Source organism: Chiroxiphia lanceolata, chromosome 1 (assembly GCF_009829145.1).
Source record: "Chiroxiphia lanceolata isolate bChiLan1 chromosome 1, bChiLan1.pri, whole genome shotgun sequence".
Taxonomy (NCBI): Eukaryota; Metazoa; Chordata; class Aves; order Passeriformes; family Pipridae; genus Chiroxiphia; species Chiroxiphia lanceolata.
This window is the reverse complement of record NC_045637.1, coordinates 71,655,884-71,679,035: the sequence shown is the minus strand read 5'-3', so window position 1 is coordinate 71,679,035 and position 23,152 is coordinate 71,655,884. Positions and strand designations below refer to the sequence as shown.

Sequence of the window (23,152 nt, the reverse complement as noted above, 5' to 3'; positions counted from 1 at the left end):
ACTCTGAAGCTGTCAAGGCACAGTTAGCTTCCAATTAAGCTATCTTATCTTTGAAGTTAATTGGAAGCAAAACTTTCTCCTCCCTATAGGCATCCTCCTAAAAGTAGGTAATCTGAGATAATTTCTAAATGTATTTATTCTGTGCTGTCCACCCAATTAAAGATCTTGCACAAATGCAATCAAACAGCCTTCTCTCTAATTGAAAAGTTTATGCAACAATTTTCATGAGGATCCCATTAAACATTTAAAATAATTACCCGCATTAGAAAGACAATTATATTCAAATAGCTCACATGCTTAGTTTCTTTGTTTGGAGTAGGCAAATGAGTATGAAAAAGATCCCCAGAAGAAAAGACCAAACACTGGGCAAATCTTTTCTTTAAGAGAATCAACACTCCCTAGAAACCAATTCTGCATGGTATTAAGTGGGAAATCTTTTAACAGTGGCCTTACTACTGTAGATGATCATAGAAAAACCAACCATTTCAAGACTCAGAAAGGCAATGACAACGGAGTTAACTCTGTATTTTTATGTGCTATAGATAACACTTAAGAGTTGTTACCTTCAAGCATGCTCCCTTTTTCCCGTTTCCCCCCTCCCTATATTATTGTCAAGAGGTTAAAGAAATCCATTATGCAAAGATACCAGTAACTTTATCTGTTCTGGCATGAATGATAATTTTTTTCTTAAGGGAATTTGATGACTCTGTATTTATATCATGGATCTTCTTTAAGAATTATGCTGAGAAAAATCTAGGTCATTGGAACCTTCTTGAACTGAACCACAGAGAATTTGAAAAAGAATATAAAGGCATTAGTGTCAGGTTTACTTTGCCTTTTCACAAGCTCATTGACTGGAAGAAGGTAGATCAACCTTTGGACATCTTTCGTATTCTGAAGGTTCTATTTCCAAAATAAAACATTTTTTTAAATGTTGTGCACTTGGCTATCAGTCCCAGCTACATAAGTACAACTTTAAGAAGGTTAGGCTTAAAGGGCAAAAGTACAGTTTAGATCAACATATAACAGAAGACATGTAAACATCTCATCTTAGGATCTTGGGCAATGTAGTAATTTAATAGTCCCTTCTAGACAAAATTTTAATCAAAGGTATTTGAATGTAAACAGGGTTCTTCCTTTCCTTCCCCACCCCAAACACTAGCCTGCGTTTGTTATGAATCTGAATACTAAGATCTGCTTCCTTTAGTCTATCTGCTTATTGGAGTCTTATATTTACGTAAACCAGTAGCATACATTTAAATGTCACTCAATACATTTAAAATTTCAGTATCTAATTCTTTCATTCAATCGCCATGTAGAATTTCATAGGTTAAATACACAGTCGTACACAAGAAAACTAATTTATTTTGAAGTGAAGTGTCCTTTAAAAACATATCATATTAATAATTATAACTGGCAATAATACTTAATATTAGCTATTAATTATTGCTGCATTTCTAACTATGTCAAACAAAATCTGCTGACTTCAGCAAATCTCACTAGTTATCACTCTTAATTGATTCACACAGAGACAATTCTATGCGTAGGAAAAACTTTATTGCCTTTTCAAGCTTCAGAAGGTTGTGTCTTTGGATGGTGGCTGAGCATAAGGTTTCTTACTGGAGAAAAATCTATCTTGCCTTTTGTACAACGTAGAAGAGTGTCACAACATTTGTTTCTTCCACAACTCCCCCATCTTGCTGCACAAGATTGCACATGGCAAAAGTAAAAATTTTTGGCTAGCTGTAGAGTATTAACAAAAAATACTCAGTACTGAAACTATTTTCAGTTCAACTGCTGCTTATACACCCTTCAACATAGCAGACACTGATCAGACCCAAAGTGTAACTTGCAAGAAATAAGTGGTTTTGTGGGTTTGTTGCCAGAGTTTTGCAGGTTCTTCTTTCAGTGCACCCAGCTGTACAGAAAACAACCCAAGTTTGCTTGGCTCACATCAACTAAGGCTTTGCCAACCTATACACCCTGTGGATTTCATTTTTAAAGCATAACAAAATAGCAAGTGCACGAACTTCCTTAAGCTCTACCATGAAAACTGTGTTTAAAGAATAAGTGAAATGGTACACACTTCTTCTAGTTGTGATCTAACACACTTTGCTTCCATGGACAGTGCTGCATTAAGCCTAACACCATTATTTTCCATATGTACAGATTGAATTAGATAAATTACCAGGTAGCTTCATTCTGGGGTTCAAGATGGAAACAACTTTGAGATGACAAATTAAGGTTTCTTAGTTAACTAAAACATCAGAAACAGATCTTAATTACTTTGATTGTGCCTTGCAAAGATAATCAATCAGGGGAAATGAATCCTCCTTCCTTCTTACAAACCAACTGAAGTATGTTGCATCTGGTTTTCTACACAAAACAAGAGCTGAGGGTAGCTTTCCCTAGTACAAAATCAGAAAGCAATCAGAGGTAATTTACTTTCTGTAATGGTGGTCCAGTTCCACAGCCCTCTACCTTAGAAACTTCTGCTACTCCTTTCCCCCATGGGCTTACTGGCTCTTGAAGAAGAGGTATTCCCCCCACCCAGACTCCCATCTGTTCCAAGAAAAAAAGAAAAAAAGAATTGGCATCACTATTGTGTATCAAGTACCAGTGGCTAAAAGTACCTGTCCATGAAAGTCTGTATTCCCTCCCTAAATCATATATATATTCCTCTATTGAAAATGGCTACCTCAGATGTCTGAACAGTGCATACTGAGGTTAAACCACTAAACAGACATGTGGAAGAGCACTGACTTGAATTTGCACAACAGGAATGTGATTAGAAACTGAAAATTTTTCATCACAAGCCCTTAACAGATGATGGGAAAAAAATCAGCCCTGGAGCTGCCAGCTTCTCTCCAGATAACCAAACTCTGCTGTTTCTTCCAGGAGTAACTGAGGAGGTTGGCCATTCAGGCAAATGGTCAACAAACATTTCTCACTTAGACACAAGGCCTGATTTGGTCCTAACAAAACATCTTGGTAAAACTTAGGGGAAAGAAAGGATCTTCATCATCACAGATCACTACCTAATTTAAGGTTTGGTTTGCATTCCCAAATTACACAGAGGTGATAGTAATTTCAGCTGTCACTAGCTACCTCAGTCAAAGCACATCTAGTCCTCAGTAGTCATTCAGGTTCCCAGTGTGGTCAATGGAAAGAGGAAGAGGTACTCTGTGCAATTTATCATCTTTTATAGCTTTGTACCATAAGACAGTGTGATTGCACTTGAAGAGTACTTCCCTATCTCACCATTAACTGCAGATACCCAGACAAGCAACCCAAATAAGAGGTGAGAAGGAACAGAGCACACACAAAGGTCCCTTGGTCAGACATGAGTCTCATCAAGGAAAACATGGAATGCAATACCTTCCCAAAATAGCACTTGCTGTTAAGTTGTTTTTAACAGGAAGCAAGCAGCTACCTGAAAAGGTCTATGAACAGAAGGAGAGTAAAAGGCTGGGACTATCATGTCTCATCTGACAGCAGGGATATGACAACCTAAGGGTGATTAAACCCAACACTCTTTCAGAGCTTATAAGCGACTTATGCACTGAGTTCGAGCCAACTGCTGATATGAATATTCACGATACAAAGTTGGATGCAAAAAGGTGAAGATTACCTTCAGCAAGAAATCTCAGTATCTTCCTCTGAAGTTAAAGATTTCAATCTCCACTTTTTGTAAGCTGAGATTCAAGAAAGGGCTCCCTATAGGTAGGCAAAACAACTACATGGACATGTTCATTAGTCTACATGCCACTTTCCAGCAGCAAAAAAAATGCCACTGCACAGGAAATAACATGAAAAGCATGGTCATTCCTACTACTTGTCAGCTGAAGGTAAAGACCTCCAAGTTTGTCTTACAATAACGAACACCTTTTATAATTCACTATGCAATCAATAATCAATACAAGTATTTCAGTCCAGATACTGGTAGTTCCGCTGCAGCATACAAAACTAATTAGCAACCATTTTATGTAAAGACAAATATATCCACTACAAATTGTGATTGTAATGAAAAAGCAGAGTTGCTCAGTATAAAGAAATACCCTGCAACAACCTTTTAAAAGATCTGTTAAGTCACTGAAGGAAAACTGGCCTTGCAAAAGTTTTGCACCAACAGAATTGGTTTTGTACAAAAGTAATGGAAGAAGTCCTTCCGTATCAGTGTCAGAGTTCTGCAAGTCTAAGCCAAGCACTCTGAGTTATTGTCAATTCAGATTTGAAATACCTTCTCTTCAATTATTTCTAACGTATTTCTTCAACACAGTGAGACCTTACTGGCTTGAAATTTTATGTAAATAGTCCCATAATTTAAGAGAAAGAAAAATACTTTCTACTTCCCTACATTTACAGATTTTAAAATAGAGTAATGAAGAATATCAACAAATTCCCCTGCAATCCATCAGTCCTCATATCCAGATATTGCCTCTTAGTTGCACCTAATATGTTCAGATAAGACACAGCTGTGCTAGAGATGAACTCAATTATGCAGAAAGCAGACTGCTGCAAACCCAAAGAATGCAGTCATTGTGTATCACGTTTACTATCATGTGAATCATGACACTATGCAAAATTTTTTATATTATTTTTGCTGGAATTTTATTAGGGTCTCCCCTTTTTTAATGGTTACTATTTGAATGTAGGGCTATTAGCACTTCCAAGACTCTGGTTTAGGGCAAAAATAAGACCTTTGCATGCACATCATCCTTAAGCAAATTGATAGAAAAGTTAAACACCACAGCTTTTACAGCTGCATTTTGGAGAAGGCTTGAGAAAGAGGCAAAGCGGAGAAACTGATGTGGGCATGTTTACAGTGCTGTAAAATTGATTTCACCATCTTCGGAACTACTAGATTATTTATTTATTTAAGGGATAAAAGTAACATATAGAAAGCCTATGAAGTTCATTCAGCTCTTTCATTTTAATGCTTTTACGTCAACACAGCAGTCTTTCACCTTAGACCTGTTTGGACATCTGTTCGATGGATGAACTGCTAGGGATACTCAAAGCCAGCATCTGCTGCACAGGCAATTTCCCTACTCACTGAAAGACTCCGTCATGCCCTGTCTCACTTCTTGCAGAACTTCCTGCTATAATTTAAATCCTAAAGGTTTCTCTTAGACAAAAAGCGATCTCTGAAGACTGCCTAAGTGCTATTCAATGGACGTAGAGAGGGCAAGCTGTAATGAAGCCTTACAGACACAGCAGGTAATGCAACCTTGGGCAGAGCACAAACTTAATTTCATGTTAGCCAGATTGGCTTCAAGTTCCTCTGTGTTACTTGAAGTGTTGCAATTAAGTACTGCTCTAAGCTGTGCTAATTAGGCTGTAAGCAAATGCTCATTTGTAACTTGTATGTAGTGTAACGCAGAACTCAGTGTTCACTGGTAGCAAAGGGAAATCACACTGAAGGTACATTTGCACAAATATAGCTGGCAGCCTCCTGATTTTCCCCTTCTTATTAATATCCTAGAAAATATTAAGAAATGTGTCACACTGTAAAAATTGTTAGAAACAGATATTCTTTATCCCTGAGCTGAATATGGTGCTCTTCTGCCTCCCCAGCTGACAAGCACTTCACTTGGAATGACAGCCTCTCTCTGCAGGAGATGAAAGACCTGGGATTTAGATTACCTTTTTCATCTGTGCAGACATTTAAAAAAAACAAAACAAAACAAAAAGCCCCCAACCCAATGCCAAAAAAATAACCAAAATCCCCAACAGACTAGGATGCAAATCACGATGGACAAGTATCAAAGATGCAATATAACATCTTTTCTTATCAAAGAAAAGCAATAAGCATAAACCAAAACTTTCAGCAAAAATATTGACTGGGTCCACATTCACGAGTAAAACCCAGCCTCGGCATCTCTTGTGAAGATGACAAAAAAGGTTCTCAAATATATTTAGGACCTTTTAAATGCTGCAAATGGAAAAACATTAGCTTCAAGCATAGCAAGGACATTTTTCAGCAACACATTATTTGAGGATGCTCATTTGACAAGGCTGTAACACAAGCAAGTCTCAGTCTCACTTGGATGAGCTTTACAAAGCTTTGCCAAGCTAGTTTGTTAAAGAAAAAAGTTCAAAGGTTAGCTGTGGAAAAAAATACATAGAACAAACCAGCATATAACACAGAAAAATATTTTAAGAATATAAAATACATGGTTTTATTTGCATGACTGTATGTTGCTATTCCTGTAACATTAGCTTTTTTTTCCTTTGCCTCATGAAGGGGAGGGTGACCTTTATATATTTAAAATCTATTTCTTTTCAAGCTGTTCCATAAATCCATTATAAAGTGTGTGACAGTATTGTAAGTAATCTTTTGATCTTCTCCTACATACAATCATATATATATATATATATATACACACGCACTTCAATCATTTAAATGTAACACTAGCGTGGAATTTAGGAGAACTTAGTAAAAGGCATTCATAAACTGAAGCACAACAGGTATTTTTCAATGCTAAAACTGTGGACCTGATACCTGATGCTTATCAAAGATCCCATCTATAGCTTCTTTGACATAACTGAGCACTTGGTGAAGGGGAATTGCTCAACACTATAAACTGTAAAGCTATTTATAACATCTAGAAATACTGTGGTTGGCTTGCTTTCAGTGGATTTTATTAAGCATCAGGGAAAGTAAGTGTGATCAGCAACAATATGACAAGCAAGTTACTTCAGAGTAACTAGCTGCTCTTAAAGTTTGCAGGCAGGGACATGCTCAAAAGTGACTCACAGAAGCCCAAGGGCAAACTGTCTGTAAAGTTAAATCCAGGTGTTTTACTATCAGGACAGTGATGTTTAGCTTAGAATACTCCTTTCCATAATGTTTTGCACCTCGGTTTTTTTCAGCATTTTTTTTAAGCAATGTTTGTTCCTTATGAACAGCTTATTCTTATTCTAATTACCTATTCTGACAAGGATGGTAGGCAACTCTGATTATTAAAGGTGAATGTAAAAGGCAAGAGGAGGAACATGTGCAAGGTCACCACACAGTGAGGCAGCCAACCTTCCTCGGTAACTGTCGGGCACAGACATCACTCGCAGCACTCAAAGTTGTTTCTTCACACTCGTGCCCTCTGTGGCTCCTGAGAGCAACTCAGCGAGCCCAGTGCCTCCTTCGACAGCACGGGACACTTGGCAAGCTTGAGGCTACGGGTAGGGATGATGTTCCTAGATGTCTGGACGGACAGTGTGCACCATAAACTCTGTGTGTGTGCAGGGTAAAGCAGTGTCCTCATAGTCTGTATCTAAATAACCCCAAAAAACAGAGTAGTTCCTCACTCTGTCCAGACAAGAGAGCTAGGCAGATGAAGGGGTGGCTGGCAAGATATGGATGCTTTAAAGTAGCATCTGTTTAGTAAGAAAGAGAAGCAGCTTTTAAAGGTCTCTCCCACTTTCATTCCCTTCCCCCATAAAAACTTACAGAACAGTGTTTGCTTTGCTGCTAATGAAATTTCACTGGTAATAAGTCTGCTGTGACAAAGTTGCTTTATCCACATTCCCCAGAAACATCCCAGGCTCAATATGGGATCTCGCATCCAAACTCCTAGCTTATAATCAATCAATTTTGCTATTCATTTCTCCCTCAGCAATACCAGAAAAACCACACACTCCAGGCATGAAGCACAATGAAGGTATTTCTAACTCTGTTGCTTCCTGAAATGCAGCAGGAGAAACCGGCTCCAGTAACCCTGGCAGCAGCAGGGTCTACCACTGGAGAGAATAAGCAATCCTAACGCCAACAGAGAAACATGACATGTAGCTTTTATGAATCAATGGTGGCTTGCCTTTTAACAAGTCCAGATTAAACTCACTTTTATGTAAATTTTGTAAATGATTATCGGATTACAGTGAAGCTGAAGCAAAGACTGAAGGTACTTACATTAATTAAACAAAATCACTTTTTAGTACAGTAATTCTGCACTCCCATTAGGAGGAAGAATAATATAATAAGAATTTGATAGCAATAGGAGACTATAAATCAAGAGCACAGAGAACTGAAACTCACCCCACAATGATTTAATTAACTCAGTGGTATTTTTCTAATAAAAAAATGCTATTAAATTCCAACTAACATTCCCTTCTGTTTAGGACATGGAACAAAACTGTATCTGCAAGCTTTGCAGCAATGCAAAAACATCCCATTACCAAAACAATGAACTCCAAGTTCATTCCTCCCCCTGCCTCCACACACAAACACCACCTAAGTGAGGATGAACATTTCAAACAGATTTTCACTTTCATTGTGGGCACAGATCACTGTCCAGGAAATTACAACAAGTCCAAAGAAGCCTTTACCTGCTGTGAATGAATAGCATTACCTCTAATACTTAAGCAACGACTGTGCTGATGGTTTGGAAATGAACAAACTAAACACTGGCTTTGCCTTCCATCCCTAGAAGTAGATGCCAGCAAGCAAGCAAAAACTTGGGCGTCTTCCCAGTCCTGCACTACATACGTCCAGAGTATCCACCAGGGCATCATTGGCAGCTCAGCCACAGGTGCCAGCACAGCTCTGTAAGGGTGCCACAACTCACTTCAGGAAGGACTTTGTGGTCAGCTCACCTACCAGCTGCTGCCAATATCATGCCACAAGGTCATGCAGAATACACAACAGAGACACTTAACTATGAATTGGTGCTTTCTTTCATCTAGGTAGCAGATGTCCAAAAAGGTTTCTATTCAAAAGGTCTAAAGTTGACCTGAACTCACACCTTGAGTCCAGACAGCACAGACATCAAGGAGAGCTGAGACTCAGCATAGCTATTCCTACTATGTTGAGTGACTCCTCAAAGGCTGTCAGCATAAAGTTACGACATCTCAACCATTCATTTATGGTATAATTACAGTCACTCAATATAGTTCTGGGATTTTTTTTTTTATTCCCTACTGCACTTATGTTTACACCCAAACGCATTCCTGCCTGCCTCACTAGGCACAGAGGGAATTAGAATTCCTCTCATGGTATGTTTTCCCATTTTTCACTGCACTCTCAGCCTGATGGCTTCTCAGTTCTGTCAGTTCCTGATCAAAGCATAGAACAGCTAAGTTATATTCTCACTGTGTCATTAATAAAATACAGCAAGACTAATGCTGTGCAACAAGAATGTGCATGGGCACATGTAACTGAGATGGACAGACAAAAATCTAGTGTGAACACACTAATGAATTTACTGCAGCACATACTACAGACTTCTCAGAATTACTTCTGTGCAACAGCTTCTTAAAACAACTGCAAACACGACTGCATGCCTGCAGACCCAGTGGGGGTACCAACACATGTGAAGCAGGGCAGGTTTGGGTCAGGTTGGTCCCATCCTGCAGTGTGTGCCAGACCTCCTTTGGATGGACAATGCATTCCCCTGCGTGCTGCTGCTGGTCCTGACCACGTAACCCTCCTCCCAGCACACTCCCACTGCCAGAGCATCGCTTCCGGGTAGGGAGCCAAAATGCTCCTGGGAGCTGGGCCAGGTTTATGTCATTAAAAACAAAAAAATCCCAACAAATAATATACTCTTGGGTTTGAGCGTGAGATGCCCTTAATATTTCCAGTAATTCAAGTTGGGACTGTAACTACTGTTCTGGCACTTTCCAAAAGCAAGAACAAAGAGACTCATTTCTTTCTACCACAAAGCTTCTCACTGTAACAGGCGTGAGGAAGGAGGAACAGCAGCTTTGACTCTGTGCTGATCTCAGTCTCCAGCAGGCCACATGGGGCTCCAGCTGGAGAGCCTGCAGACCCACTGGGTGACCAGCGCTAATGGCACTGAGGACTGCCAGTCTTTAGCTTAGTCCAGCAGACTCGTTAGGCTTCAGTTATTCATCACTCTTCTTCAGTAACGAGTACGTGAGACTTTCAGAACCAAATGAGCTCACCCTCCACCCTAATTTCTTCAGGACTAAGAGGACAACATGTTCTCATGACACAGGAGACAAGATGAGAAGTAATGCAATGTCTTTCCTACACTGCCCATCAAATTTAGCTTATTTAATTCAGGAAAGTGTTATTTCTCCAAATGAGAGAAGGGCGCCCAGGGAAGTGCAAGGCCTGCTGTCATGCAGTTATATCACAGCCGTGCAGCAGAGGCTTGCTCTTTCCCCATTTTTTCCAAACACAATTGCAACCTACTTTAAAAAAGGCATCTGAGTTAAACATGCTGAAGAGCAATTTATGTATGATTTATTTAATTAGCTTAAGAGCCTTGCTTCAAAGAAAGATTTGAGAGAAACAACATGATGTGTCATGGCAAATACCCATGAAAACCCATATTTTAAAGTTAGGCCAAAGGGAATGCTTGGACCTGGACCCAAGGAAATGTCCAGATTTTAACCTGCTAATGATTTGGCTTATTTAGAGAAAGTAATGTCCTGTTGACTCATTCTGATGTCATCACTTATTTTCAAAATGTCATGTTGCTGAAGATTATTCCACCACAGGATCAAGTAACAAAATCTGCTGTCATACATGCAAAATCCAACATAGTACATAATGCTTGCATTATACAGAGGTTTGTATTTTTATACAGCTTCTCTTTTGTAAATCAACATCCTTGTCTTCCAAAGAGCCTATAAAAAAGTTTTATGGGAAGAAAAATAAAAAAAATGTGCATCATAACATGCAATTAGAACAATTAAAACTAAGAAGTCTGTTTGCAGGAGTTCCCTTGAAGGGTAACTAAATCTGGAAAAAAGAATGATATTCGTTCATACCCATTTGTGAATTTAATTTGCTAGAAAAGAGTAAACAATTTTGGTACATCAAACTGCTTTTTGGAAGTTTGCCTGGGCTGTATAGAGTGGGGATGTGAGAAATTTGCCCTATTTTTACAGTTGAAAGCTTCATTGACTCACACAAGATACTTAAGCCTAATATCCTGTGGCACTGCAGTGACCTACATGTAATTATTGCATGCTTTTTCCAAAATATTTGTACACAACCAGAAATTATAACCTAAGTTACCAACCAGTTCTTAGTTTATACCAGCAACACAAAGATGGACTTCAGTTGGAAGTAACGTAGCTGTCTGATGTTTTTAGCAATCTTTTGGACAAATGTTTGGTTTTGGCTTGGTGTAATTTTCTGGTTTCCATTTTTCTTAAACAAATATATTTATCCTGTTAAGTAAACAATGTTTTAAAAACTTTCAGCTGTCCCTTCTCCCAGCCTGCAACCACTGTCCTCCTCAGACGTGGGGTGACCTTTTGCTTGTAGGTGTGCATGAGCTGTACATACAAAAATGTGGGGAATAGGCAAACGAAGAAAAATATCAAATGGTCTTGCAGTGTTGCATAGTGTCACCCAAAACATGTCTTTTCTGCTCTCACATTTTCTTGCCCTTCCTAAGCATGGAAATTTGGGAGCACTTGCATGCTCTCAAGAGGTCTGCTGAAGTTTTGGGCTCTGTGGGGAGGGGCAGATGGGTGGTACTTGCAGGACTTGCAGAGAGGCACATGATGAAGAGAGGAATGCTTGGGCATGCACTGATCAGGTGGCTCCTCTCCTGTCACCCTCCTCCTGTCCAAGCTCACAGACAACACTGCTCTCAACTTCAGAGCTCTGTCAGTTACCACTTGAATGGTCATGCTTTCTCCAAATACATCTGCAGTGCCTCACTCACCACACCGGTACCTGAAGTAGCTACTGGCTCAAACAGCACAGGTAGTTGGTACTTTTCATCCAGGTACTCAGGTACTTTTATCCAGCTAGTTGGCTACATTACTAAAGTTCAGCAGTGCCAATTTTTACAGATCCATGTGCTGTTCACTATCAGCAGGTCAACATCTAACATTTTTCACTGCAAAACTTAGCTCACAGTGGCCTGTTTCCACCTGCAGACCTGTAATAAAGGATCACAGTGCTCAACTCCAAAGAAACATGTATCCTTTAATTACAAGTAATTTCTTAATGTCTACCACTAGATGTGTTTAGTCACAAAACTGTATTAGTGCAGGCACTGCCACTGTGGAGATTGTTCAGTGCGCGATAGCCTTTGAAACATAACCCAAAGGTTCACAGTTATTTCTTTACTAAGTCTTTTACTACTAAGTTATGTGTCAATTTCTCAACCTATGTGTGCTCAAAAAAAAATTATCTACAAGATCTTTAAATTTAAGGGTTTTTTTCTAAAACAGAGATTATCCAGAGTTTAAAAGAAAACAAAACAAAATGAAAAAAACCAACAACAAAACAAACAAACAAAAAACCAAACCAAACCAAACCAAAAAAACCCCAACAAACAAAAAAAAACCCAAAAAACAAACCAAACCCAAATCTGGAATGATTTCAATAAACTTAACATTCCAGTTTTACCTCCCAGATTGCTTCTCCTGTTAAATGATGATCCCATTTGTCTATATGTGTTTTTAGTTTTGTGCTAATATAGAAGATCGGTTATTTCTCGCTGTTCTCTGTCTTCTGGGGAGCAGCTACAGTATGCTGCTGCAGCCATCAGCTTTAAAAGCAGTATTCAGTGCCTGACTGGCAGTAGAGCCAGAGGTGGCATCTTGCTTCCTGCTTGCTTCCTGCTGTGGTGAAATTAGTACCATTACCCAACAGATCTCATAAAAAATACTTTAAAAAATGAAATTATTCCTGATAAGCACAATTTTTTGACTAAGAAAGAAAAATGCTTCATCATCATGAGATAACAAAAAAAAACTACCACAAAAAGGTAAGAAAGGCTTATTACAGTTATTTTTCATTACTTTACTGCTTTTACCTTTAAAGCAATGCTGTGAACCCCTTGTTAAAAAAAAGCAGTGGTAACTTCATGAAAAAACAAGGTAAAGACTCAGAAGCAACAAGAAATTTATATCTCAGGCTCCATCTGCATGAATAAAATTTTGCATATGGGAAAAGACAATATCCATTTTTCAGCTGAAAATATAATTTAAGCTTTATGACCTGAAACCTCCTTTATTCACTCTTTCATTCACACATGCATCCTTTTCCTATAGGGAACAACATACTGGGAAAAAGTTTTAGTAAAAATTGAACAGAACTGGCATTTCTTTATGCTAAGGCTTGACAATATGACATGAGACTCTTCTGTGTTTAACAAGACTGGATCTTTAAATTCCTCTTGCATAACCACTACTAGGTTTTATCATTGCAGAGCTGTATTTTACTGTTATTAAAAATAAGACTGAGGTGTTCCATGAGGAACAATATTAACAACACTGCATTTCTTATGAAGTTGTATCAGACATCCCAGCTTTCCAGTGACCCCCCACTGTTTCACATGGTCAGCAAACAAAATATCCACTCCTTTCTGAAATCCCCTAAAGCTACATTAACCTGTGTTCCTGTCAAGTGCCCTAGACAGGAGCTGACCAACGGCAACACTTCCTCCATGCCATGGGTGTGTTGTGATGCCCTGTGTGATCAGAGCTGCAGCACTGCTGGCCAGAACTGCCATTTGCTTATTTACCTTCAGATGCACAAAAGGAATCACTTTTCACTAACACCTCATATATCCCATGTAATTAGAATGGCTCATTCCACTCTCCAAATTTATTCTTTGTTTATAATCTACGAGCAGAGAACCTGAAATTAAGCATCTTGATATTGAACCTTGCTTTGCATTCAATATTGTATTTATATTTTTCTTAAAGCAGAACTTATTTTCACTAACTGCCAGCTATTAAAACATGCTATTGCAGTCCTTTAACTAACTAACTTTAAGCTCATTGCTCATTTTTTTAAACAGTAGTTTATTTTGTATCTATGGACATTATCTAAGCCAGAGCATGTCCTAAAATAATTTACTCAAATTCCTAAACTTTACATTTTTTCAATGGGATGAAGTTGGAAAGATGTATAACATTTTTTAAGTTACTGATTTTTTTATTCATGATGTTTAGCAGACTCCACTGAAGGGAACTAGAACTGGGTTAAACACAAATTACAAGGAGGCTGATCAGACAGATTATTTTGTTATCCAACAACGCTCCATGTTTAAAATTGAGGTATAAAAATAAGTTTCCTTCCTTTCCAAAAAACTGAACCTACTCTTCTTTACTTTTGTCCATCATTACTTTAAAACCAGGGAGGGTTTCAGTTCTGTTCCTCTATCCCTCTATTAAAGGGAGGGAAATAATTCATTAGAGAGGGAAAGAACACTTTTCTGTCATTCCCTCACCCTGAGCCAGTGCTTCTCATCTGCCTCCAATGAGTTGACAAGCTGAAATGAATGGTATATCTGCATCTACAGAAGAAGCCTCTATTGCCCAACATGTTCTACCTTCTCAACTTGTACCCTGAAAGCTTTCACCACTATGATGGATTGTCTTTGATTAAAAAATTCAGCTGCAATCATATCTACACAATATAAACTCTTTCATTTTAGGCTTTTAAAACATTTGTCAAAATTTTACATTTTAAAATTAGATAGATTAATTTTTTAAAAAATTATAGAGTAAAATTTAGGAAAAAATCTTTTATTCTATGTTCACAGCCATCTTCTCACATACATTAAAAGATTGATTACTTTTATATTTATCTGCTGTTAAACCACTAGTTTCTAAATTCCATCAAAAACTGACTCTTAGATCATTGAGGATTCCTTAAGACATTACAAAGCACTGTTTAGGGTGCCTTGGTTAATTTTAATAAAACATACAGCTAAAAGGTAAAGAATCCCTGAACCCAGGAAATATTTGGAGAGGTAAACACAGGTTCATCAGCAACTACAGTATGTTTCAGAAAGACAGCTATGCTGCTGTCCTGTTGGTAAGTGCTAGGAGGCAGAATTTCCCTTGGTTTTGTCTCCCGAGAGTCAGATCAACACCGCCTTGGCAAAACACCCTCTCTGCTTAGGTCTCTGACAGGGCCCTGTGCTAAATTCCCGAGATGATGACTCAATTTTTTCCCAGTGCATTATTTGGTTATTTGTCTGTCTTGTATTTGTAAGAAATACAGTAAAACCAATGAAGATGCACTGTGTCTTTCAAGACAGCAGGCAGCTGTTCATGGCAATGTAACGCAATACAGAACATGGGAGGGCAAACATCAGGGTCTACTCCTTGTAGCTGAACTGTCCACCCAAACCAATTATCTGTCAGAGCAGATGTAGGAGCTAATTACAAACTAACTGGACAGTGACGCAAAACTTCTTAATATTTTTGGGTACATGAGCACAGAACTACTGTAAGCCAATGGTCAGTAAGAGTAACCTATCCTTTCATCCCCATGCAAGTCAACACAGTTTACTATATAAAGGTTTTTGAGCCCAGCTTTAGTGTTTCAGTGTGCTTGAGGAACAATACAAAACAAGATGACTATTTCTCAGAAGGTGGAGTAGGACAGAGAAGAAAAACTGCAGTGTTGCTGGGGTTATTGCTCTGGACCACATGGCAACTCAGTCTGTGCTATCTTCACTGCCAAGAACCTAGAGAATGACTCCACCAGCTTTCCATGGGACAGCACTCCCCTTAAATCCCATTACAAGGACCTGTGCCTAGTTACATGCTCTAAGAACACTATTTTGCTTTTTAAGCAGCTTCATGAAAAACAGCAAAATAAAGCACCACCATGACTTTAAAGAATCCACCTGTTCAATGCTTTTGTGGCACCTAGAACATACAGTATAATATGCACAGATCCTCCTCCAACTCTAAGCTAATTAACTTGACTTCTGAATTAGCAAGTCTTTATATTGAATAACAAAATCTAAAGACATTAGACATTATTGCTTCATTCACGACATGCTTTTATCTGAAAGAGGCTTACATCATTTATACACTTAATTCTTACAAGCCTTTTAGGAAAGGAAGCCTGTTTGAAGATACTCTCTCGGCCAGTGCTGCCCTACTCACAGACAAAGTCTGCAAGTGTTTTTACTTATCTTGAAGCTTTTTTCTGCCTTCAAAATGAAGTAGTCCACTGCTATTTTGCACACAAATGGATGACCCAAAACTTTGTCCCATACTCACATGCTTACTAGCAGGTTGGCTCTGAGGTAAAGATCCAGGGGCCAGCACTGGAGAGCTTGCGGGGCTACAAAGTTCTGGGAAGGGATTTGGGATGGCTGGCAATGATGATGTTCTGAATTGCTGTTCTTCTTCTTGAAGACGCCTATAGACACAGAAGCATTAAGCATTAAGAGGAGCAAACTGGCATCACTAGACCTGGATCTCCTGCCCCACCATTTATGACTGACACTAAAGACAAGGTCAAACCTCCCTTTTTTCTAAGCAACTGCTATACAGTTACAGCACCTGCTAGAGCTAAGAAGGTAACTGCATTAAAAAATGACCAGTTAGGTGTTTATGCTTGCTTTGTTGCTTATAATTTGATTACTTGGGTGAGTAACTGAGGTAACTGTGCAAATAAAATAAACAGAAATATCTATCTGTACTCTTACTGTTGTGAGCACTAGCTTATAAGCTTAAGCTCTGCGTGCCAGAAAGTCAGTAAAGCTCTTCCAAACCAACGTGAAAGAGGAGAACACAACGGCTGTCACTTGGAGCCAAATTTCACACGGATTTGAAAACAAATGTGTACCCCACTGAAAAGTTCTCTAAGCTGAGACTGAAAAAGTATTGTCACCTCTTTATAATACCAGATTCTATCTCCAAGCAACTCGGCATTTTCTAGAGAAATGAAAAGGCAAAGACAGCTTCAGCAATAAGCTGCAATTACACCCTCCCACCTTATGCCAGTTGTACAGTTACTGTTCAGGTAAATTTGCACCTACCGAAATATGCCTCATGAGTATACATAGGACCAACAAGAGTTTCAAGCTCCAGTTTATAATACACCTGCACTGTCCACACCAACAAAAAGGAAAACTAAAACCTACCAGAAAAGCTGTAAGACCTATTCATGACCACATAGATGGCTTTAGGTTTCCCTAATGCCAGGGCATCACCACTGAAGATGCACTAGGTGACTGCAGCAGTCTGCCCTTCAAGGCCTGAGCAGAAGGCACCATCTAGTGGCAATCATGGAAGTTTCCAGAGATAATCAACTAACTTCTGTATTTGAAGGACAAATCATTAAAAACTCAATTTGCTCTCATTTTTCCCCATGCCTTCAGCAAGCACAGCCTCCTTAACAGAGCTGCCTGGGAGACAAGTGCTGGGTTTGCCCCTGGCGGTGTGTCCCACTGGGTACACTCACTGTCTTTGTACCAGAACCCAGGGGCTGATAATGTTAACTACTACGAAATCTGCTCCACAGGTAACTCTGTCCTGCAATTCAGTTGTCTCAGTGTTCCACAAACGAGCCTTGGACATCTGGGGGTTTGCCATAAATAGCAGGCTCCAACCATAACTATGACAACTACTGCATGTCTACACTCCAACAACTACTTGACCTGCTTGATTTTTTTTTTCTTTTTGGTGCTTCCCGTGTTTGCAGTTCCCTGTAGCACAGGGTAAAAAGACAGTGTAAGATTTCTTCAGACCACTAGACATGACATCAGCAACTGTGCAATAGTGCACAGTACTGCAAGTTTTTGACTGATCTCCACTGTAAGAAGTGGAACCACAGACTCAACACAATTGGAAAGGTGTGGTTTCCTTGAAATGGGAGTTCTCTATGCTGCACTCTGCTGTGTCTGTACTGCTGCCAGTGCATTGTTTACTTCCTGACTGATACGCATATGAACCTGTGTTCTCAAGAGACCGCAGTCAATCACTCTGTTCTGGCTGCAAAGAAGACGCAGCCATCCCCCCTGTAGGGGTCTAGATTAACTTGAATAAAAGTTTTGCCATTATTTTCTTTAATGATAAAACACACAATGTTCTTGTGTGTATGGGAGTACAGATTTCAGAAAGGCAGAGTGTTCTCAAAATAGAGTTTCTAAGTTTTGAAATGCAAAAAATAATTTAAATTAAGTGTTTTGACTGAGATATTTACAAAACATCAACAGTTACAGTACTCCAGAGAGTACACTTTCTAGTACAGCCCTATTCAAGGTTAAGTATGAAATACTTGTAGAATTAATTGCATCATCAACTGACTTGGTTGCATTACAGTTACTGCATACCCATTCAAATAGAAAAGCTGTCTGTCTTAAGTATACGTTCCTATAGGTAATACATCCAGATAAAGGACTAGAAGCAACCCCTTCCACATCTGGGATTTTTCTTTTATTATATTATTACTTTTCATTTTGTTATTATTATTACTTTTTAGAGAAGACATTGTTAACTAGAAGGAAATAAATTTATTTACCTACTTATGCTGACAGGAGCTCCTTTCCTCCTGCTGCCTAAAAAGAAGATTTTAAGAACCTATACATCACCTACAGACTCTCTCACCACCATCAAGAGTTTTTCACTTGAAGTTTGAATTCCTCATCCTTAGAACAGGGGGACAACTTTAACACTTTTTTTTTGGCAATGACTCACACAATGCACTCAAGTGAGATGAAAGTGCTCTAGGAAGAACAATAACTGAGAGGTACTTTCTGTATATCAAAACTACCTGAACAGAGCCTCATCTATCTACACAATCTCTTATGTTTAAAAACACCAAGAAGCTGTCAGTAGGCACCATACCTGAGAGAAGAGGTATGGTTTTTAAGAATTTGGAAACAAATCCAAGTATGTCTATAATTTCTGCCAATTGGTACCAACGATACACTTCTACACGTCAGCTACTACAGATACATCAAACCTACATGAAAAAAAAGGGTGATAATACGTGGAAATATTATGTCCTTCACCTACCTGGTACATTTTGCTATGCAAAAGTCCAGTCTAAGGCTACTCAGTTCCTCACCAAAGTGGATCTCCTATTTTAAAATGTAGTTCCTTTGAAACTACTTGGTGACAACTCAGCAAAAAGGAGGCGAGTCCCTTGTTCCTACCTGACTGCCATGATGCGCACTGGCTGAGACCGCTGCACCTTCTGCCTCGGAGACGTGGGCTGCAGTGTGCCGGGTCCCGAGGATGGCAGCTGGCTACGGCTCAGCTGACCATTTTGAAGGAGCGGAGTGGTTTCCGACTGCATGCTACATGTGGAATATAGACTTTCAAATGAGGAATTCATGTCATTTACCAAAGCTTCTAGGTCCACATCATCATCTGGAAGAAAATATAAAGGCAGTGTAATGCACCTGGAAGTCCCAGATAAAAGAAACACGGCAAGAGCAAAGATGAAGTTTCAGTAAAACTGTCACATAATTTTATAGTTATATTTTAACAGTGCAAATTTTTATTGCAGGAATAATTTATTTATATAAAGGCAGATAGTAACAGCCAGCAATGGACATCTGTTTTGTCTTCCTTGGTGAAAACTACTCATGTAGAATGAAATATTTCTATAATAGTATTTATATATATACATGTGTGTGGGGGGGGAGAATTTGGTGGGATTTTTAATGACAATGCTAATGTGAAGCACCACATCTCTTATTGATATATTTCAAAAGTGTACCATTTACAAATATCTCAGTTCAGCTTGTCAGTGTATCAAGTTCAGTTTGCCAGTGTAATAAACACTTTGCAAGACCAAATAATTTAGAAGAAAAAAACATAAGACAGTGCTGCAGAAGTCAACAGCTGGAAGACACACTCACTCCTCTGTTGCATGCATCGGAAAGCCAACATTATATCTTTAAAAAAAAACCCCTGTATTCCTGCATATTTTTGTGATACAGTATTTTGAAGGGCACTCCAAGGACTTTCATAAAAAGATCTATCTGTATCCTTGCTCTTACAGTGTGACAGATAGACCCCTACCTTAAAGAGCTCTACGTAAATCAACCAGGGATGTGGTGTGGGTGGCTGGAGAAACATCAGTCCCTAAAAAGGACACCAACCTTTCCACATACGCCACCTTACCTCACTGTAAATAAGTAACTTGTGCTCAGTCATTCCTCTTTAATGATCATAATTACTCTGCAAGACAACAGAACTCTGTGAGCCCTTTGCACTAACCACTCTCTGAACTCCTATTGCAGAGCACTGTAATTACTCCCTAGCCACAAGTTACGTCATCCCCTATCAGGAGTTCAGTGGGCTGATGAACACACACATCGATATCTGCTTCTGGTTACAGCACAGCCACTGCCTGAACAGCTACTTCTGACTAAACAGAGCTTTATGCATCCAAAAATGCGCCCTCATTTTCCAGCTGTACCAACTGGTCTGGCAAAATATACCATTGCTGCCTGCAAACTTTCTATCTCACAAAACTTTTCATGACATGGATGGTAAGTAGAGAGAAGTAATGGAGCTAGCAAATACTTGCACAGTGCTATGCGGCTAAAAGACACCTTATTTTCTGATATCCATTCTTTTGCCGTGTTTTCTAGGTAAATGAACTGCCAGAAGCAGCTATTCAGCTTGCAACTAACTGTACTACTTTCTTTTAGATATAAATCATTTTGAACTAGTATCACATTTCTTGAGGATATAATCTGAAACAGCACCACTGAATTTCTGTCCACCAACAACATGCCCTGATAACCATAATGGGATCTGAACACGACATTTACTCAGCAATTGTCTGGGATGCTGACAACCCCAGTTCTCAGTGTTGGATGAATGAAAGATCTGCTCAGAATTAAATAGGTGCTGGTCCATGTCTCTACACCTGAGCTCTATTTAGTGACCTTAAATACTATGTTCCTCACTGAAAGTTGGTAGGCTCTTTACTAAAGCCACTTAACCTTCACTGAAAATGTACTCAGAGGATTTCTAGATTTGAACATGTGTTTAAAAACAAACAAACAAACAAACAAAAAACCAGAAAACCCCTCACATGACCCCATAAACAGGTTGTTTCCTTCAGTTTCTTTATGGTCATTTTCCTCCATCTGTAGTACTTAACAGCTACTACACTACTACTAGGATTCACCTTCACTAGGCTACAGCATCTTTTCTGTCCGTAGGCTAGTTCATGCATTTTAAACAATCTAAGCTTTGCTTTGCTTGGACAAAGTCTACAATAATTTTCCTGCTATTTTTAGCAATCTTGAGACAGAGATGCAATTTAAATTTCATTACTCCAGATTCTTATCCCATTTAGAGAGGACATATTGAAAACACTTCTTGAGCAATCACAAGGTAACCACAGGAGTAGGAGTATAAAGAGGAAGAGGCCAAATTACAAGGCTTTAGAATTTTATCACTCATCCAAAGTACCAAAAGACTGAGCTGTAGGGTGTCAGGTGGCTGTCCAGTAAAAGCTTTGGAGTTGGATATAGGAGACATAAAAAACAGACCCTGGCTGCAGAGTCAGGGAGTATATATTACAGCAACCAACAGCAATTGTTTATCAGGGTGAAAATCAGAAAGGGAAGAAAGTCAAGGTGTACATTCAATGGAAGTCCATATGGCTTGGTCCACAAGGGTGCTAATTTATTAACAATTTAGACAAAGCTATTAGTGTGCAAGATCATTAAGTTTTCAGGTGATTGTAACATCGAAAGAGCGATTAAGAGTCATCTCAAGCTATCCCTGAAAAATCAAATAGTTACGAAGGAGTCCAATGTAGCCTAATATGCATAAAACAAGGCACTTCATGCAAAACAGTAAGCAAACCGAGTACATAGATTATAGCATTGAATTACCATTAGCAAGCTTTTAAGTATATCAATTACACACCTAAATTCAACTTCCAACAGGACAAGCACTGACAAGGTGCATATAGAGTTCTCCTAATAATATGTTGCACTAAAGTCCAGAATCTGGTTTCACTCCTCTGTCAACTCCTATTCTCTGTGGGTGCAGCACTGCTAATAATAGCGCTCAGTCTTGCTATAAAACTTCTGCAGGAGCACAGATCCTTATGCTTTTTAAAGACAAAGCCTGCAATCTTGAATTTCATACAGTTTCATCTCCATACAATGGCATTTACTACTAAATACCAGGGCGTTTTGAAGAGATTTCAGCATTATGCAATAGGAAACCTCACTGCTTCAGCCTACACCTCAGAAGTGCCAGCAGATGTCTCAGCCTGCCAAGTAATCCAGTATGTTACTTGTGATGGTTCTCTACAGAGCGTAACTAAATAAAAATGAAATATGCCATCCATGGAATTTCTAAGTACTTTAACCATCTGCAGGTATACTGTTCAAAAGGGTATTTCATACATAGTGCAATCCTTCAAAGTATCTTTCTCCACCGACCAGTGGACACTCTACATGGGAAGAAAAAAAAGCTGGTAAACCTGACTTTGAGGAGGCTTGCTAGTCAGTAGCAAAATTTGCAAATCATAGGGCTTTGAGCCAGCATGGCACTATGCTGGCCCTCTAAGTGTGTGCACACAAATTCTGTGACTGACCTGGAAGGATCTATCAAGCAGAGTTGCAGGTAGCTGAGGAACCTCTAGATTTCCAGCTATCTTGCAGACATGCACTTCCAGGGCTACAAAAGGATATTTTCCTTAATCTGTACTGAATTCTGCTATAAGATCAATGAGTATGAAAGTGGATATTCAATGGCTATTTTTTCGCTTCAACTGAACAGCACAGATGCTAGCTTATCACTTCCACGCACAAACATGCAAACAACTTTTGACCATACTTTTAAAAGGAAAACCTTGCAAAACCTAGCTCTGACATACTTCTGGTGGTGGACAGGGTACTGGCAGTTTTATAGACTCTTCTGTGAGCAACGTTCTTTCCCAAACTAGAACCAAAGTGCATACACCGACAGCTGCCTGAACTTCATCTTGTTTCTTTGCCTGCAACTTGTTAAACTTTGGCTTTGTTCAGAAACCAGCTATGCTGGATGTTGCAAGTAATATTTTTGGTAAAGTAAATCATGATTTCAATTACAAGAAAAAAATCTGAGAGTTCAGTCCAAGGAAAAAATGAAACTTTGTTACAAAACCTCTACTGAGATATTGAGCTAAGCTATCATCTTCCACTAAAACAAAGCACTTTGAATACTTTCTGAATGTTTTTGAGCATGCCATAGGAGGGATGATAACCCCTAAATTAGGCCTGAGCAAACTTTAATCTGTGTTTAACCATGTCCCATTTGTCTTTCTCCTTCTGGTCCTTCTCTATCCCCTAGATCCTCATTTATTTACTTATTTTGGTAGTTGTTGGCCTTGACATGTTAAGCTCAGCTAACAAGACTAAGCAGGATCCCACTTATTCTGAAGTGACATAAAGCTGAAATGATCCCTGCTCATCTTCATCTGTGCCAGTCTCTCACAGTA

The 23,152-nt window shown here is 39.0% G+C and overlaps 1 protein-coding gene across 1 annotated transcript in view; it reads right to left on the bottom strand.

The window, feature by feature from the left end:
• GRB10 (growth factor receptor bound protein 10) overlaps positions 1-23,152 on the bottom strand; it is a 144,677-nt gene that overhangs the window by 37,608 nt on the left and 83,917 nt on the right. The window contains 2 exon segments of the mRNA XM_032682743.1: positions 15,961-16,102; positions 18,846-19,062. Coding sequence (XP_032538634.1) covers positions 15,961-16,102; positions 18,846-19,062 — 359 coding nt within the window.